This window comes from Anolis sagrei, chromosome 1 (genome assembly GCF_037176765.1).
Source record: "Anolis sagrei isolate rAnoSag1 chromosome 1, rAnoSag1.mat, whole genome shotgun sequence".
NCBI classification, from domain to species: domain Eukaryota; kingdom Metazoa; phylum Chordata; class Lepidosauria; order Squamata; family Dactyloidae; genus Anolis; species Anolis sagrei.
This window is the reverse complement of record NC_090021.1, coordinates 177,065,631-177,085,478: the sequence shown is the minus strand read 5'-3', so window position 1 is coordinate 177,085,478 and position 19,848 is coordinate 177,065,631. Positions and strand designations below refer to the sequence as shown.

The window sequence follows — 19,848 nt, the reverse complement described above, 5'->3', positions numbered from 1 at the left end:
GAAATTCCATGCCTGAGTTACCTGCCTGAAATGACAGGCACTGTTCCTTTCACTCCATGCCTAGAGAAACTTAGCGATGTGTCCTATGAGGCACAGCCAGCTGTTTCTCCAATTCCCTTCACCTTCTGATCTGCATGAAATGGCTTCAGGGAAGCGCTGCAGCTGTCCAGCCTAGGTCCATGGGAGGGGAGTGGGTTGAATGGCTTCAACTGGGCCTGTTTTGCACAAGACCCTCGGCTGGTTTTGTTGCATTCAACCAGGGCTTCTTCAGCCTTTTCAACTTGCAAGCCCCTTTTGCCCAAGACATTTTTATGTGACCCAGGTATATGGCTATATAAAAAAGGTATACAAATAAAACTTTTTTTTTACTATTGGATGGTTAAATCAGCGAATATGGAGGGTCAGTTGTACCACAGTAATAACAATTAGGACACCTAACTTCCAAGTCCATAATCAAATCCCTTAAGTCAAATACAGTGGCTTTGGTTGTCCGCTGGCATTTGGTTCCAGAACCCATAGAGAAAACCAAAACCCATGGATTCTTGAATCCTATGATATACAAGATTGGATGATATGTCAGGGATGCTTTGAATGTGATTTTCTTTGGCATGGGGTTGGACTGGATGGCCCACGAGCAGGCCTGTAGCCGTGGGGGGGGGGGGTTTAAGGGGTTCAACCCCCCCCCCCCCCCGAAATCTTTCAGGTTAAAAAAATTGGTTAACTCATGAATTTTAACTGGTTAACCAAATCCCCATGCTAAGTCTATGAGATGCAAAAAAAATAAGCGTCCTTCCAGAACTGCAAGCACTATGTCAAGGAAATACTGACAATTTATTTACACTGTCATTACTTGCAGCAATAGCCGATGTAGCAGAGCAACCAAGTTGGGTGGGCGGTGTTGAATGCTCTCAGTAAGGAGTCCAGACTTGGTGGAGGTGGCTGACAGGGGCAGAGATGCAGGCTTTTGAAGGCTGCTCTGCCCCCTGCTGTGCTCTTTGCTTCAGCGTGAGCTAGGAGGCAGATTTCAACCCCCCCCCCCCAAATTTTCAACCCCCCCTCTGAATTTTTTTTCTGGCTACGGCCCTGCCCACGAGGTCTCTTCCAATTTTAGGATTCTACAAACTGCTAAAAAAAACCTATTACAAAAGGAGTAGTCTTTATTTATTACCTTGTAATATTTGTTTGCAGAAACATCTGTAAAAAGCTAAGAGTTGTGTGTTACTTTACGGAAATCATTTCACAGTTTCTCATCGGTTGGGATGTCTGTAGTAGTTCTCACCTTCTGAAGCAGCCTTTAGTTTGGGCAAACCGATGTTCTCTTCAGCCGCTTCCAAGCCAGAGGTACCTGCCTGAAATGACATGCATTGGTAATTACACTACATATCTAGAGAAACCTAGCACAAGAAATACACATTGATAAAGTGTTTAAGTGTATGTTCGGCAGAGAATGGTAGTTGAATAATCTGATCAGAAGAAGTAAAGCATACCCAGATAGACATTTTAAATGTACTTAACCTTTTTTACTGTGTTCTGCTCTTTCCATTGAAACTGTATAAGTGAACCCAATGGAAGAGCCGTTTTATTTAGAAACCTGTAGTACAGACGAAAACTCAATCCAAGATCAGCTCACATTCATACAATCCAAATTATATCTGATTCTGGTATGAAATTACACTCTATCAAAAGTTAAGAGTATTTCCAAGGACTAGGATCCAAAGCACCATCTTCATCTTTCTCTACATCTGAAAAGCAGCAGATCCTGGCTAACCTTGGATGTTAGTTTTCAAGTTTTCTATAGTGGCCAAAGCCCCCCCCCCCCCCACCAGATCTAGGCTTCCCATTCAGGTGCTGCCGCGCCTTGCAGCCATTCTGTGGCTGGTAGAGCGGAGGGGTGGCCAAAGAAACACCTGGCTTGGGCCCTGTAGGCAGGCACAAAAGGATTCCACCATCATCTCCTAAGATCTTGGGGGATAGCCGGGGGGCCTCCGTAGGTGATGTAATGGTTCTGTGCCTGCCTAGGAGGGACATGTTTCCACTAGGCTTAGGCGGTTTCGTTCGTTAATTTCGTAATTCGTTATTAATTCGTATTTAAATTACCTTACGATCCAATATTGAGCCATGCAGGAATAGTGTGAGGAGTAATTAAGATTCGAAACAATTTTCCCAATTTATTTCGTAATTATTTCGAAATTATTTCGTAATTATTTCGTAATTCTTTTGTAATTATTTTCGCATGTCTGGTGCAAGTTTAATAGTTGTTGTTTGTTTTATCACACCAACAGTCAACAACAGAGGGAGAGGGAAGCTTCAGAAGTTCCCCCTGTCCCATTTGGAGGTTTTTTTAGCATATTGCACAATCTCGTCCGCCATTAACAAATTGATTCATAATTTTACGAAATTTCGTAAATTTCGAAATTTTTAAAAGGAAAATTTCGGAATTATTAAAAAAAAAACGAAACGCAAGGGCCCCCTAAAAACGAAACGAGTTTAGAACCAAATTTTTCTGTGGTTACCCAAGCCTAGTTTCCACCCCCATCCCCCCACCAGATCTAGGCTTCCCATTCAGGTGCTGCCGTGCCTTGCAGCCATTCTGTGACTGGTAGAGCGGAGGGGTGGCCAAAGAAACACCTGGCTTGGGCCCTGTAGGCAGGGACAAAAGGATTCCACCATCATCTCCTAAGATCTTGGGGGATAGCTGGGGGACCTCCGTAGGTGATGTAATGGTTCTGTGCCTGCCTAGGAGGGACATGTTTCCACTAGGCTTAGGCGGTTTCGTTCGTTAATTTCGTAATTCGTTATTAATTCGTATTTAAATTAGCTTACGATCCAATATTGAGCCATGCAGGAATAGTGTGAGGAGTAATTAAGATTCGAAACAATTTTCCCAATTTATTTCGTAATTATTTCGAAATTATTTCGTAATTATTTCATAATTCTTTTGTAATTATTTTCGCATGTCTGGTGCAAGTTTAATAGTTGTTGTTTGTTTTATCACACCAACAGTCAACAACAGAGGGAGAGGGAAGCTTCAGAAGTTCCCCCTGTCCCATTTGGAGGTTTTTTTAGCATATTGCACAATCTCGTCCGCCATTAACAAATTGATTCATAATTTTACGAAATTTCGTAAATTTCGAAATTTTTAAAAGGAAAATTTCGGAATTATTAAAAAAAAAACGAAACGCAAGGGCCCCCTAAAAACGAAACGAGTTTAGAACCAAATTTTTCTGTGGTTACCCAAGCCTAGTTTCCACATGTTTCTCCAATCCACTTCACAGTCTGGTCCTCATGAAATGGCTTTGGGGAAGCACTGCTGCAGTTCAGCCTAAGCCTGTGGAAGTGGGTTGAAGAGCTAGAACCTGTCCTGTTTTACACAAGACTCTCTGCTGGTTTTGAGTCATTAGACCAGGGCTTCTTAATTTGGCCCAAGATATTTTTATGTGACCCATATTTTATTTTGAATATTGGATGGTTAAATTAATGGATATGGAGGATCACTTGTACCACAGCAGTAACAATTAGGACACACCTCTTCCAAGTACATAATCCAGTGTTTCTCAACCTGGGGGTCAGGACCTGGGGGGGTTGTGATGGGGTTCCAGAGGGGTCGCCAAAGACCACCAGAAAACACAGCATTTTCTGTTGGTCATTGGGGTTCTGTGTGGGAAGTTTGGCCCAATTTTATCATTGGTAGGTTTCAGAATGCTCTTTGATTGTAGGTGAACTCTAAATCCCAGCAACTACAACTCCCAAATGCCAAGGTCTATTTTCTCCAAACTCCACCAATGTTCACATTTGGGCATATTGAGTTTCTGTACCAATTTTGGTCCAGATCCATCATTGTTTGAGTCCACAGTGCTCTCTGGATGTAGGTGAACTACAACTCCAAAACTCAAGGTCAATGCCCACCTATGCCTTCCTGTATTTTCTGTTGGTCATGGGAATTCTGAGTACCAAGTTTGGCCCAATTCCATCATTGGTGGAGTTTGGAATGCTCCTTGATTGTAGGTGAACTATAAATCCCAGCAACTTCAACTCCCAAATGAGAAAATTACACCACCACCACCACAACCCCACCACTATTCAAATTTGGGCATATCGGGTATTTGTGCCAAATTTGATCTAGTTAATAAAAATACATCATATCAGATATTTACATTACAATTCCTAACAGTAGAAAAATTATAGTTATGAAGTAGCAACAAAAATAATTTTATGGTTGGGGGTCACCACAACATGAAGAACTGGATTAAGGGGTTGCTGCATTAGGAAGGTTGAGAACCACTGACATAATCAAACCCCTTCAGTCAAATAGAGTGGGTCTCACTATATGCTGGAGTGGATCCTCAAATCCTGTGATCTACAAGGGTGTAGTAACATGATGTCCATTATATACAATGGCAATGCCAAGATTTGAGATTTATAGGTTTTCAAGCTGTGGGTGATTGAATCTGTGGATACAGAGGACCCATCCTATTGGAAGAAAAAGTCTGCAGGCAGATTAAGGTGCAAAAAACCAGCAACCCAGATACACTTCAAGCAAGGTTGGGGATAAGGAAGGGCAGTAAATGCTTAGAGGGGCCAGCCGGGTCCTTTATTGCCCTCCTTCACTGCCTAGTTTCTTTTGCCCTCCTTCACATGGCTTGCTGACAGGGAAGGCAGCATAAATTGTTATTTGCATTGATTATTTGTACCAAAATTAATGTCTCTCCACCGCCTCCATGCTACTTGATACCTATGTGAAATCATACCATCTCATCATATGGGGCTGATCTAGCCCCTGTCGCCCATGGAGCTGGCCGACTCTGATCACGTGGCATTGTGTCTGCTCTGTGGGTGAAGAAGGGTGGAACCAGCATGCCACTGCCACTGCCTAACAATGCAGGAGGCTTCCCGCCTTGCAATTCCTTCAATGGAGGAAGCCTCATGCTCCACGCACGTGCCACACTTCCCCCTGTGTAAAGAGCTGCTGGAGGAGCCCGGCAAAGTGGGGCATATGGCATGGCTTCCTGGTGCCCGGCAGTGACCCAGAGTGCTTCTGAGATTTGCGACCGAACATATGATGAGGTGGGTTTTGGTTCAATATCACCAGCTTGCTGAAGCTAACTCAAGACCACTGCCAGATATAAATATTATAACAAAAATAAATATTATAACAAAAATATCCAGTCAAGCTAAGTAGTTAAAATAATGTAATCATTAAAAACAGATTGGTTAAAAGATCCTAATGATAAAACTATTTGCTATATGGCAGTGAAATAGACAAGCTCAGCATCTTCAGTGGAGACTTTTAAGCAGAAGTCAGGTGGCCACTTCTCAGGGGAACTTTTGCAGTGGGTTGTTGTGTTGGCAGGAGTTTGGACTTGGTGGCCCTTGGGATCCTTTCCAACATTAGGTTTCTATTTTATTTGCTCCCATGGAAATAAAACAATGTTTAGACCTTGGATGCTTGACCTTGGTTGTTTCCTACCCAAGACACCTCTTAAGATTTTTTGGTCAGTCAAAAAAATGTTTTTTCTGTAACGCAGGCTCAGGAAGGACAGATTTCTTGGGTTTGGGACAGTCTCTTTAGAGAAAATTGCACTTTCCGAACCTTACATGAACTGGAATGCATGTGAAAATTTAAACTTTTCAGATTTTTGCAGTGTCTGTCAATTTCTAAATATTGCCATTGCAGCTTGGTTTGCCTTGTTGGATGACTTGTGCTGGGAACAGGATGGGATGTGTGTGTGGTTCTGCTGGCCCTCTTGATATCTTTTAGTACCAGTGGTCATACTGTCCTTTTTGGCCACCTCACAGAGATGGAACTTAGAGGTACTGTTTACAGTATCTGTGTTCCTTCCCGGATGGGTCCAGCAGGCAGTAATTGTGGTGAATCCTGTAAACGTATTGATCTCCAAGGCCTGTTTCAACCTCTATTCTATTCAACAACATTTACATGAAACCACAGAGAGAGGTTGTTCAGAGTTTGGGGTTCAATGCCACTAGCATACTGATTGTACTCCCATCTATTTCTCCTTTCCACCTAACTCCAAAGAAGCTGTTTGATGCTAAACCGTGTTTACTGTCAACAATGGAGTGAATGATGGCAAAAACTGCAATCAAAACTAAACAAAGTGGAGATTTTTAGTCAGTTAAAAAGTAAATCAGGAAATAGGGATTCAACCTTTGGATGGGGTTATACTCTTGTTGCAGGTTTCAGTTTGAGTAAGCTGTTGGTTCCTATTTGCACAGGCTTATTTTTGGCAGTAGGGACAGGGTTTTTTCCCACTTTTGCCACAAAGTCCACCAGATCCCATCTTACACAGTAAAATTACTTCCAAGGTGGCTCCATGGCGAAAAGGGGGGGGGGGGGACCTCCTGCCACCACCCCAATTTTTCAGTGTCACATGATGGGAGGCTTCCTGTCTTTCCATGAGGAAAGATGGGTTTGGCTGGCTTAAAGTGGCTCTCAAAGTGTGTTGAGGTAGAAGAGAAGGCGGGATGGTGCAGGCCGACAGGTCCCCATGCCCCCTGGATGGGAATTGCTGGGGTCATCGTGATTCATGACAATACTCAGCAATTCGGGCAGCAAGTGTGAAGAGGTGCTTGAATTCAGCTGTGAACCTTGCAGCCCAGATTTCTTAGTGGCTTGAAGTGCCTCTGGACACTTAGGGTTGTGCACAAGCTGCGCCCATCCCTTGAAATGCCTGATCTGGCCCCAACCACAAATGCCCTAATCAAATCCCATTTGGATTACTGTAACAAGTTCTACATGGGTTGCCTTTGAAGACCATTCAATATTTTTAGCTAGGATGCACCTACACTGTAGAGTTAATGCAATTTGTCACAAGATGTAAAGATGTGCACTAGCTGTAAAAGAGGATGGAACAAACGTGTGGATAATGGGTTGTCAGTAGTTCCTTGACATGCAGGACTGATCTTTTCTCTTGTCTACCGGTTAATTATTATGTGAAGAGAATGCTGAATTAGTTAGAGCTTTGGCTCTTCTGTTTTTCTGTCCTTTGTTGTCAGAGAATCATACTCTGCTCAGACCATGTCTCTGAAATTCCCCAGTCTCTTACAAGGAGGTGGCATCACTAAAATTCAAGATCTGAAATAATTTGTGATGTGTGTGTGCCTTTAAATCACACATTGACTTGCAGATTTTTTTAAAAAAGAAATTAAGTCTAGGAATACGCAGAAATGGCTTGCCAGATCCTCCCCTAGAACAGGGATCCCCAAACTAAGGTCCGCATGACGGATGTGGGCCTCCAATGTAACTTACACAGCACCGGCCCCTAAACTTTAGACTTTGGATCACCCCAAGTCTCACATGACTTGAAGGCACACAACAACAATCCTAATTAACATGACTAACTCATTAGCCAAAAACAGGCCCACACTTCCCATTGAAATACTGGGAATTTTATGTTGGTTAACATTGTACTTCATTTTAAATATGATATTGTTCTTTCTACAAATAAGATATGTGCAATGTGGTTAGGAATTCATTCATTGGGTTTTTTTCTAACTATTGTCTGCCCCCCCCCTCCTGCCCCCCAATAGCCTGAGGGACCATGAACCTCAGTTAAAAAGTTTCGGGACCCCTGCTCTAGATTAAAACTATACTAATTTGGTGATATGTCTCTCCTCGCTCCCATTACTGGATTCACTCCTGCTGATGTTTGTGGGTAAAGCACCCAAGTCGTCAAAAAAACTGGGTTGTCCTTGTTGAAAAGTTTTCAATAAAAGGCTTCATGAACCTGGGAGTTTTACACATTTTGCTTGGCATGCCCCCTTCATTCAGTTCAAAGGGCAGGGGGGAATGGGGCTGTTGGAAGTGAACTGGCCTTGCTGCTGCTGCTGCTTTCTCATTCCTCCAGTGAGTAACCTAAGTGCAGAAACCCTGAGAGCCAAGTGTGATGATCAAAGGGCTCCACAGGACAGAGTCCGAGGACCCATCCAACTGCCTTGTCTGTATTCTCCCTTTCAAAGGGATTCAAGTGAAGCTGTTTGAGAACAGAAATTAAAGGCATGTTTTGTTTACTGAGTGGCTCGGTCCTTAACTTTATTTTATTTATTTTTTGGAAAAAGAAAGCCTGTGCTTGTTTTTAATTATTGTTCTTTGCCGTTTACAATGGGATTAACTCAATACTTTGTTAAAAACAATTACGTTTGCTTATGCGCTAGTACACATGCCTGCCCAAAGCACAAAAGAAAAGAAAAACAAAACAAAAAAGTGGCACAACTTCATACAAAATAAAAATGGGAATGGAAAGAAATCCCTGTGTTTCAAGAGGGTGAGATTTACTTTTGTTTGCATTGCTATAATTAATATTATGATGTCATCTTGTAGAGCAGACATCTTCAGCCAATCGCTGAATGGTAAGTCAACACTTTTGAGAGTCAGTGTGGTGTCGTGGTTTTAGCATTGGATTACAACCCAGGACAATGGGGTATGAATTCCCACTCAGCCATGGAAACACACTGAGTGGCCCTTGGCAAGTCCAGCGTACTTGTCCAAACGCATCTCCCTCTACGTCCCACCCGGGAGTTTGAGATCATCTGGGGAGGCCCTGCTCTCGACCCCACCGCTATCACAAGTGGGGTTGGTGGGGACGAGGAGCAGGGCCTTCTCAGTGGTGGCCCCTCACCTGTGGAACTCACTCCCGGGGGAAATCAGGGCATCAACATCCCTCCTCTCCTTCAGGAGGAAATTAAAACGTGGTTGTGGGACCAGGCCTTCGGGCAATCTGACAACTAGATAAGGAAAATCAGACGACTGGACAGACAGGACTGACAAAGTGGAATTGGAATTTGGACTATGAGATGGCAAACGCTGAGCGTTAATTAGATGAAACTGGTTTTATTGGTTTTATTGGGTTTATTGTTGTAATGCAGAAACTGAGTGTTAATTGTTGAATTGCTGCTATATTGTTTTATTTTATTGTTATGTTGATGCCGGCATCGAATTGTGCCTTTGTAAGCTGCCCTGAGTCCCCTCCGGGGTGAGAAGGGCGGGGTAGAAGTAACCGAAATAATAAATAAATAAATAAATACTGTCTCAGGGTCTTTCCAGACAGGTCCTCTATCCCATGATCTGATCCCGGGTTTTCTGTTTATCTCAGATTATCTGGCAGTGCAGACTCACATAATCCACTTTAAAGCAGAAAACCTGAGAACATATCCTGGGATAGAGAGCCTGTCTCAAAGGAAGGTCATGGTAGACCCCCTCAGGACAACTCTTTCCAAGGTTGTTCCCTCCGATGTGTTTACTGTAGGGTCAACAAAACTCAAAAATGATATGAAGACATAAACAACAGTGTCGACACCTATGTAAATACCCTTGATTTTATGAGCCTATGCCAGTTGGAACTAATACCTAAATTTAGGTTGCCGAAAATTATGATAGAAAACAACCGGAGAGCTTCTTAGCTCAATGGAGAATTATAGTGTCACCTTTAAAAAATATTTCTGATCATGTTTTTTAAGACATATGTTTGAATCAAATACAATTCTAAGTATAACAAAAACAGAAAGTGCACTGCTGTTAACTGTTTTAGTTTGACGTACTGTCGAAGGCTTTCACGGCTGGAATCACTGGGTTGTTGTAGGTTTTTCGGGCTGTATGGCCATATTCTGGAAGCATTTTCTCCTGACATTTTGCTGCATCTATGGCAGGCATCCTCGGATGTTGTGAGGTCTGTCTATGACCTCACAACCTCTGAATGCTTCTAGAATGCTTCTAGAACACGGCCATACAGCCCGAAAAACCTACAACAACCCATTGTTTAAGATTGCCTATGTTGAAGAGAAGGCACTTAGTAGCCAAACTGCAGAATTATAGCATTTTGATATGACTGACAGCCATGCCTCAATGCTATAGAATCTTGCGATTTGTTGGTTTGTTAGCTATGTAGAGCTCTAGTACCACAACAAACTACAAATCCCAGGATTCTATATCATTTATCCATGGTAGTTAAAGTGTTATAAAACTGTTATAATTCTATATCTTGGCTATACTAATCTATTCTAACTTCTATCCCTCATGGGATAGACTTCGTGACCAACCCTTGTATTTCTTGCACCATTTAATAATTATATTTCAAAGCTGAATTGATTAGATGTGCAACACACAGGGGAAAAAATCACTTTTATTTGTATGACTTTGTTTATTTTATAATGAGCTGATGCATCACAGTGGAAAAGCAATAACAAGAATAATATGTTTGGTCGAAGGCTTTCATGGCCGGAATCACTGGGTTGTTGTAGGTTTTTTCGGGCTATATGGCCATGTTCTAGAGGCATTCTCTCCTGACGTTTCGCCTGCATCAATGGCAAGCATCCTCACTACCTCTGAGGATGTTTGCCAAAGATGCAGGTGAAACATCAGGAGAGAATGCCTCTAGAACATGGCCATATAGCCTGAAAAAACCTACAACAACCCACAAGAATAATCTGTTTATTCAACTATCAACAAATTCCATACCTGGCTGATCACAATGGTGTGAGAAAAATGTGTCATGGGGGTTACATGAAACTCCTTATACCCATTTGGCAGCTGATGAATCCAGCTCAAAACACCCCTTAAATTGCTCAAGTTATTTTAAAAGAGGCATTCCCAGATGGACCCAGACTCTCAAAACTGCAAAATATAGCAGCTTTGTTCCCTTATTACACGTACAACCAACACAAATGTGAAAAGGACAAACATGAAAATATAAATGTTGTCACTCCTGATGTCAGTTTGGTGTCGTGGTGCCCCTGGCCCCAAGCAGAATTGATTATTAATAATCAGATTACCTGTCTTGGGTGTCAGATGACGTGCATGTCACCCCTTTATTGTAAAAAGCTGGCGAAATGTATTTGAAGCAATCTGATCACCAAAGTCTAATATTTTGTTTCAATAGTGACACAACTGAAACAAAATTAAATCACTTCATTCATGCCTAACTTTCAAGAGGAAGAAGTCCAATGTCAATATTTGGACAAGATACACTGATATGAATCCAGAGCTGTCTTACTTGACTAGAAAGGCACTTGTCCACCTACTACGTTCCTTTGATTTCAGTATCCTGGACTTGCAAATCTAGAATGTTCCTTACACCCCGGAACCAATCTGGGTGTGAGAGCCGTGGGCTGTTGTGGGGTGAAATAACCAAGAAGCTACTTCCTATGGGGAAACTTCTGTTCATCCACCTCTGGACCTGATCCATTGAGATTTGGATCCTGACATCATGATTCCAGGATTTAAACATTACTTCAAAAGATAATATTTCCACAGAATAAGATCAAACCATTTTCTGGTGAAGAAATGTCACATGTGTTGTTGGTCTAGACACGGTAAATAAAAATGGGTCCATCCTGAGCTGTAGTTGCTTGTGTGAATGTAAATTGGGTTTTTATCTTTTTGTTTCTGTTGTTTTGCATCTTTATATGGCATTGAATGTTTACCTCTCTGTATGTTGCAATCTGCCCTGAGTCCCCTGAGGAAGATCGGGCGGGATAGAAAGAAAGTCACATTTACTTATTATTTATTTATTTACTATATTTGCATACCACTCTTCTCAGCCCTCAGGGCGACTCAGAGTGGTTAACAAAGCAAATCCAATACTTAAACATGATAAAAACAGTTAAAATCTAGTTAAAAGAATAACATTATAACAATCAATAAACATCATAACATCTCATCTCGTCTCAAGATCATTCATTCATAGTTCATTTCTGTACTGGTTTGTGGGGGCACTGCCTGCCAGTCAGTTCTGAAAGCATGGCTGTACTAATGTTTTCCTGAATATGCTGAATGAACAAATACATTGGTTTACACTCATTCATCTTCTTGAGTGAAGGGCTACCTAAGCAGTTGGCCCTTCACTACAGCAAATCACAGCATTTAACAATGACACATGGTGACCTCAGCTGGAGCGCCATGGAAACTGATGACACCGGAAAGACAGTTAAAAAAATATCAGTTGATGGTTGCCATCGAGTGTATTGGTTGCCTTCGAGTGTATCGAGTGTTGGAGTGTATTTCCCATTGAGGAAAAGCGAATATTCTGAGGATAGGAGATATAGAGTTTCATCCTTTTAAGTGTAAGATCTATCTTGAACTTCCTTTCAAGGGAAATAAGACAGGCCCCATCCCTCCCCTCCTTTCGTAAGAGCTTGAAGACCTGGTGGTTTCAACAAGACTTTGAAAATGACCAGTTCTAACTTAGTCTTACACATTGTTGAATACGGCCTTCTTCTTCCTACCAATTCCCCAGATCACTTCCTCTAATCGGCCCTGGAATGAACAGCCACAGACCAGTACCTAATATTATTGTTGCTTGCACAAATCTTGGCCCGGCTTTTTAAATTTTTAAATTGCCTTGAACAGGCAGGATTATTTTTAATGTATGTCTGTTATGGCGACCATTTTTATGCTTATATTGTTTTGTTAATCTTATGGTTATGTTGTTTTACTTTGCATGTTTTGTGATGTTACCTGGGAACTGCTCTGAGACCCCTCGGGGAGACTCAGAGTGGTTATATAAATAAAGTTATTATTATTATTATTATTATTATTATTATTATTATTATTATTTAATATGGGCAGGCTCATATAAGGGACGAGTGGCTGGCATTCTATGAGTGACCAATGCCAGCCACAAGAGGGAGGATTTTGCTGCCTACCTTGTGTAATCTCTCCCCCCACACCACCACCACCATTTGAAACACATCCGTCACCTATAGAAGTACACACATCACTGGCATGGCCATTTCGTGGTTGGTGGAGAGAACTTGGTGGTGATGAAATCTCCAGCTATTTCTCTATAGCTGTGTATGCAGTGATAACGGCACCCCTGGGGTCCTCTAGAGGTCCTGAGGATGGTGTTGTTTTGCATCTAGCTGCCAGGACATAGTTCCCTTTCCTTACACTCCACTGGCCACTAAATTGCGGGGTTGTTGGTGAGAGGGGGGAGTAGGCAATAACTGGGTCAAAGAATAGTAGAATAATTGAGTTGGAAGAGACTACATGGGCCATCAAATCCAAACCCCTGCCATTCAGGCAAAACACAATGAAAGTTCCCCTAAGAAAATGGATATCCAGCCTCTGGTTAAAAGTTTCCAAGGAAGGAGCTTCCACTACACTCCGAGGCAGAGAGTTCCCCTGCTGAACAGCTCTTCTTATAGTCAGGAAGTTCTTCCCCGTGAGCATGTAGAACCTCCTTCCCTGTCATTTCAACCCATTGTTCTGAGTCCTAGTTTGCAGGGCAGCAGGAAATAAGCCTGCACCCTCTTCCTTATGACATCCTTTCACATCTTTATACATGCCTATCGTGTCTCCTCTCAACCTCTTTTCTGCAGGCTAAATATGCCCAGTTCTTTAAGACGCTCCTCGTAGGGCATGGTCTCTAGATCTTTGATCATTTGAGTTGCCCTCCTTTGAACACCTTCCAGCTTATCAATATCACTTTTGAACTGTGGTGCCCAGAATTGGACACACTACTCTAGGTGAAATCTGACCAAAGCCAAATAGAGGGACACCATGTCTTCCCTCAATCTAGATACTGTACAGGGACTGTGGAAGTCATCCAGTTCTTATTTAGGGTATTTTCTACTGTGAGAGGGGAATTGAGGCAAGGACCCTGCTTCTGCATGTCATAATGGATGTCACTCACAAAAGGGAATGGAAATGTCAATCAGGTACTTCCTGATTCACAAGGAAACAGATCCCTGTTGATCACAGCAGGCATGGTCGCGTTGGGCTAATATGTTACAACACAACTAAAGTCATCTTCTAGGTTCACAGCTGATACTGACTGCTTCATTTTCTTACATGAATCTGTGCAGACTTTCAGGTTTGCTCAGGCCCAGCATCTCCACAGGCACATTTCACATGGACAAGAGGAAGGCCCTTCTGAGTGGTCTCTCCCAGACTATGGAAATCCACTCCAGTGGCAGGGAAAGGCTCTTTTATTCGGGCTGGCTTTTGCCAGTTCACTGACTGCTGAAAAAAGTGCGGCATTCTTTAATCCATGTATTAAAGCTGGCTGGATTTTTATATTTTGTTTAACTACATTTTTGTTACAAGTTTTGGGGAGGATCTCTGGTGATCAATGTGCAAAGTGGGCCAAAGGATGCAATGATAATTGAATGTAATTGCTGTTTTAATGTTTTATTGTAATATGAATTATGATGTTTTATTGACTCTATGTGATATTATGGTTGGAAACTGGTCTGAAGGGTGCTTGCTTTGTGAGAGCCCATTGCCTCAGCCTTATCTTCTCATTCCCTGGGCAGCTCTGCTTGGTCCTATATAAGCGTATAGGTTTTTTTTTTTTTATAAAAAATAGTGAAAATAACAAGGGATGCTGATGCAGGGCTGACATATTTCCCTATATTTTGTTACAGATGGCTCGCAAAAGTGACGATACCGGACTGCCAGATGTAGAATATTTTACATTCAAGCATGACTACAGATTCCTACAGCTACTGTCTCTGTAAGTTTATACACTTTTCTTAACCCTTGGATGTGTATGTGTTGTTGCAGTTATAGAGGATGTGTTCCCTTCTATGACTTCCCCCTTTTTTTCTAGATGAGCAGCAAATCATAAATAATTTTAACAAGAATTGCATTCCCTTCATCAATACAGGAGGTTTCTGCACACCCAATATTTTAGAATAGCGTGAACAGTACCATAGTTTGATTATGTTTCTTTTATTTCTTGAGACATGTCCGAGTGTGGTGTAGTGGTTGGAGTACTTGGGAGTCCTAATAATCCCTGCTGGCTCAAGAAACACACTAGGTGAACCTTGCATAGTGACTGTGTTTCAGACTGACCCACCTCACTGTTTTTTTAAGGGTAACATCAAGAGGAAAACACAAAACAAATCATAATGAACACGTGGTTGCTCCTTTTCACAGCAGGGTTCGCAGCCTTCTTAATTTTGCTACACATATCTTAAAAAGCAAGACCATTCATTGAATATCATCAGTGTAGTAGAGCAGAGTTTCTCAAACTGTTCTCCACCAGATGTTTTGAACTTCAGATCCCACAATTCTTAACAGCAGGACTATTTTAATAAGAAGCACTGAAAATACACACACACACACACATGTTCTCCTCTCCAGCAGGGACCATGCTTCCTTCCATTGGCAGCATGTGAATATCTGTGTTAACATCTACAATGCCCTTTGAATTGCATTATATGGTCAGTGTAGTCCAGTGGTACAAAACCCGTGGGCCCCAGTCCACAGGTGGGCCGTGAGACCTAAAATAAAGTCCGCAAGAGGGAGAGAAGGAAGGAAGGAGACGCCAGCACATTGCCCTCGCCCGTACTTTCTCGGCTGGCAGATAAGACTCACCTGGTGGCACACATGAGGGGGCAAGAGAGAGAAGCAGAGGGAGAGAACTGCCCCATGGTTGGCATGGAGACACATCACTAAAGAGCGCGGGAGCCGGTGGGTCAGTTCGCACATGGGGAGGAGGGCAGGCCTGCCTTGGTTGGCAAGGCGATGCCTCAGCTTGAGGTTTGGGTGTAGGGGCTGCTTGTCAGGTGCCTCTCCCTTTGGCAATGGCTCCAAAGCGTCCCAAGAGCGGAGGTGGTGGGGAGACCTCTACGACCCCAGGGACTGGCTCGAAAAACTGGGAAGCTGGGCTGATGGCTGCCTGCTTGGAAGAGGTGCATTTTCTATAGGAACAGTCGCTAGGTCCATTGGAAATGTGAAAGGAGATGCGTTACCCTGCGTGGTGTGGCGTGGTGTGGGTGGAAGGAAGGAACAGCACGGAGGAAACAAAGCACCAGCATTGTGGCAGGTCTCTTTGGCCTGGCCTCTGTGTTGTACATTGCCTCAATAGAACTAGATATCCCATCAATTCAAGCCACTCTTTGAACACAAACTATTCTTCTGAAAGGTTTGAAATCAACTTCCAAAACCACCAAGGCCTCTCTGCTGTTTGTTTCCTTTGTTTGCCTTGCGTTGCCAGAAAAGACACTACAGATCCCATATAGTCAAAATATTCTTCCTAAAGGTGGGAAATCAACTTTAACTAAGCGATTCAGACATTTCAAAAATTTTGGAAAGTTCCGAAAAATTTTAAGGAAAAATTCGGAATTCAATTCTGAATCAAACCACTATATCCGAAACGGGTTTTGAACCCATTTTTTGGATCAACCAAGCCTAACAATGATAGCACTAAATTCCTACTTTTACTGCCATGATAATATTCTGTGGAACCCCAGGATCTGCAGTTGAGGGTACGATGCTTAGCGCTCTCTGTCAAAGAGATATAGCATCTCACCAAACTAAAATGCTCAGATTTCCATTGGATGGATCCATGGCAGGGAAAATTAAATCATAGCACTACAATTGTGTAGTGGGAAAAAATCCTAACCTCAGAAGATACCACTAGGCTCAGTGTTCTTTCAAAACAAATGAGAAACCATCCAGTTCTTTGTAGTACGTTGGGTCACAATTCCTTAGAAACAGAAGGTACTTTTAAAACAGTTATTTCCCCAGGATTTGTACTGCATTAAGCTTCAGCAATTGTCACCTCAAAAGTACCACTAGATATAACTACCCTATCAGTCTTGAGAAAGCTACACAAATTGGATCAAAGTGCTTTGTCATCAACAGGTTACTAATAAATGATACTATCCAATCAACTTTTTGTCCAATTTTCTGGGTTTTCCACAGTTAAAACCACAGGGCTATTGACAGTTTTATCAGGAAGCAGATGGAGGATTTCTGTGGTGTTATAGTATCTTCTTTTGTTCTTTTGTAGTGATCCAAACTTTAATATTGAGGAGAAGCTCAAGAAATTTGGAAGAACTAAGGCAGAAGATGAGGAATTCCTGGTAAGTGTCTTTTCAATATTCTTCTATTGTCTGCTTTGTGTCTTGCATTGATGTGTGTCAGTGGCATTCCCCAAACTAAAAGTGACAATTAGCACAGAACATTTCCAATGTTATAAAGCGATGTCCTGGATTGCATAACACGAAAGGCATAACACAGGATATAAATGGCCTTGCAATAACAGAATATACAACTGACAGATCCTCTTGTAACTGATATCCCAAAATGATTTCTGGGTTGACAGTTTTTGCAGAATCATCTGCCGGCTTTTGCTGCTACTGCTGCATGGATGTATATATGCCTTCAAGGCACCTGGCAACTTGATTCATAGGGTTTTCTTAGACAAAGCATACTCTGAGGTGGTTTTGCCTGTGTCCTCCCACTGAATCATAGCATGAAATACCTGGTGTTCATGGTTGGTCTTTTGTCCAAATATTAATGAGGGTTAGCTCCTCTGTTGCGCCAGCTCCACTGGCTGCCAATCTGCTACCGGGCACAATTCAAAGTGCTGGCTTTAGCCTTTAAAGCCCTAAACGGTTCTGGCCTGACCTATCTGTCCGAACGCATCACCCCCTATGAACCAGTTAGGACACTAAGATAGTCTGGGGAGGCCCTGCTCTCGATCCCACCAGCCTCACAAGCACGGCTGGCGGGGACGAGAGACAGGGCCTTCTCAGTGGTGGCCCCTCGGCTGTGGGACGCCCTTCCCGCAAACATTAGATCGGCCCCCTCCCTACTGGCATTCAGGAGAAGAGTGAAGACCTGGCTCTTTGAACAGGCATTTAATTAAGCAGTGCCATTAATTGATTAATTATTGGAACATGGAATAATGGACAAGGAGATCGGATTATGACTTTACTGATGAGACGTGATGGATTAGTTATATGGATGTATTGATGTTATATTGATGTACTGATGTATTGTGATATTGATGTAGTTGCCATGTTTACTGTTTTAAATGCTAATGTTGTGCACTTTGTATACTGATTTGGTTGTAAACCGCTCTGAGTCGCCTACGGGCTGAGAGAGAGCGGTATACAAATGAAGTAAATAATAAATAAATAACAATAGCTTTGCTTCACTTCCAAGTTCAGATGGATCTGGTTCCTTCATGGTATTTAGGCTTTGGTGCTCACATTTCGTTATATTTTGGGATGTATCTGTGTTGGGAATAAGGGTAAACAATTAATCTGGTTGTTTTAAATATGAATGTACCCGAATCTTTAAAAATCTTCATATTCAGAGTGGAAACAATATAAGATTTTAAAAACTTGACTATGCGGGAAAACCGAAAAACACATCGTCTTCCACCCAGACCCAGAGCCTCAAAGTCTTCGTTCATATCGCTGTACACTCACAGCACTCTAATACTGAATTAGTATTTCCACTTCCTAATTTTTATGTGAGATTGGTAAAGGAGGGGAAAGAATATAATTTCTGTTCAATGTAAAAGAATTGATCACACATATAAATTGCTTCAAACTTGGAATGGAAAGGATGCTTAAAGAAAAGTAAATCTGGAGAAAAAGTGAAAATGACATTTCCTCTTGAGTATACTAATCAGGAAAGAAATTAAATTTAAAGATTTACCAATGAGACTGTAAAGAAAAGGAGGAGGGTCTGCTAGTTTTTTTCCCCATAAGACATTTGGTGTGTGAATTTTTTGAAAATATGTAAGATTGTTTGCTTTGCATAGTCTTGCACAATACACACATGCGTTAGTCTGGAAAGAAATGAAACATATAGCACAAGTTGAGAGCTGGGAAACTAATTTAACTAATTTAACAAATACTGGCAAAAACACACAGTCAAATCCTCTTGTTCAGTTATCCAACCAGAAAGCCATATTTTCTCTTCCAGTGCACTCCATTCTGTTCCTCGTCCCATCCAATTTTCAGTTATCACCACCGCAATGATCTGCCTTGTACACATAGTTCTCTTTGGACTGATTTTGTGGTGTTTTCCCAAAGATCCTCCTATCAAGTTATTCTCTCCAAAGTATGCTCTTGTGCACAGCTGCTACTGTTTTGATTGCATATGGGTTGATAATTTATCTCTGAGCTTTAGGATAAAGGGCAATGATTTTTCCTGTGATAAGTCTTATACCAGTAGCTAATAGAAATGACAAAGAGTAGCAGAATCATTGCATCCATTTGTTTATGGCAATTTAACACATCGATATCTCATGTGAATTGAATGTTTTTCTGCTCACATTTTTTGCTAATCAGTCTCCTATTTACTGAAGCCAACTATCGTACCCCATACTATTTTGAAAGGGCTCAAGTCCCCCAGAAGCCATTTCTGAAGTGCAAGAAGACTGATGATACAGGGGAGGATATTCAGCAAAAAATGTGCCTTTTTTGCAATTAGAAATATATGCTTCTTGTTGAAAACAGTGAATTGTTTGCACATCTGGATGAGTAAACCTACTTTTGCATAGGGAAAAGTGCACAGATTTATATACAAGTTATATATTGAAAGTAACATTCAGTATGGTCCTCTGTTGACCCAGATTTTCAAAACTTTTATATATATATTATGTATTTTTTTAAAATGACAGATTCATCTGGTTCCTGGTAACTTCCTTACACACCTTGTTTTCTCAATTTGTTTAAACCATGATGCTATATTTCTGGAATACCAACATGCTATCTCTTTGTGTTGCCTATTGTTTCCAGAGCTGAAACATTTCACAACTTGCTTTCATAATCATGTTTGTTTTGTTCTATTAAAAGGACACTCTGTCACTCATGATTTGTCTGAGAAACATTTTATAGAGTATTGTCAAAATTGCAAGGTCTTTTGAATAATAATTGAAGAACCATAAGAAAAAAGTTCTTTGTTTGGAGATGCCAGTGTCACTTTCCATCACTATTCATTAAAAGTGGAATCCACTTGGGTTCCTTTGGGAAGATGGTGGAGGGGTATACACAGGGGCGGCCCGTCCATTACTCGAAGTAAGCGGTGGCGGAATACTTTTTTTGCCAGGGGGCGCTGTTCTGTCCTTAGGCCACGCCTCCTCCTGC

The 19,848-nt window shown here is 41.8% G+C and overlaps 1 protein-coding gene across 1 annotated transcript in view; it reads left to right on the top strand.

Annotated features, from left to right (window-relative positions):
* The window catches only part of LOC132768561 (uncharacterized), a 50,405-nt gene extending 30,899 nt beyond the window's left edge, over positions 1–19,506 (top strand). Inside the window, exons 10-13 of the mRNA XM_067463990.1 lie at positions 4,962–5,064; positions 14,377–14,465; positions 16,752–16,824; positions 19,501–19,506. Coding sequence (XP_067320091.1) covers positions 4,962–5,064; positions 14,377–14,465; positions 16,752–16,824; positions 19,501–19,506 — 271 coding nt within the window. The remainder of the gene's footprint in view (positions 1–4,961; positions 5,065–14,376; positions 14,466–16,751; positions 16,825–19,500) is intronic.
* Positions 19,507–19,848: the final 342 nt, after the last annotated feature.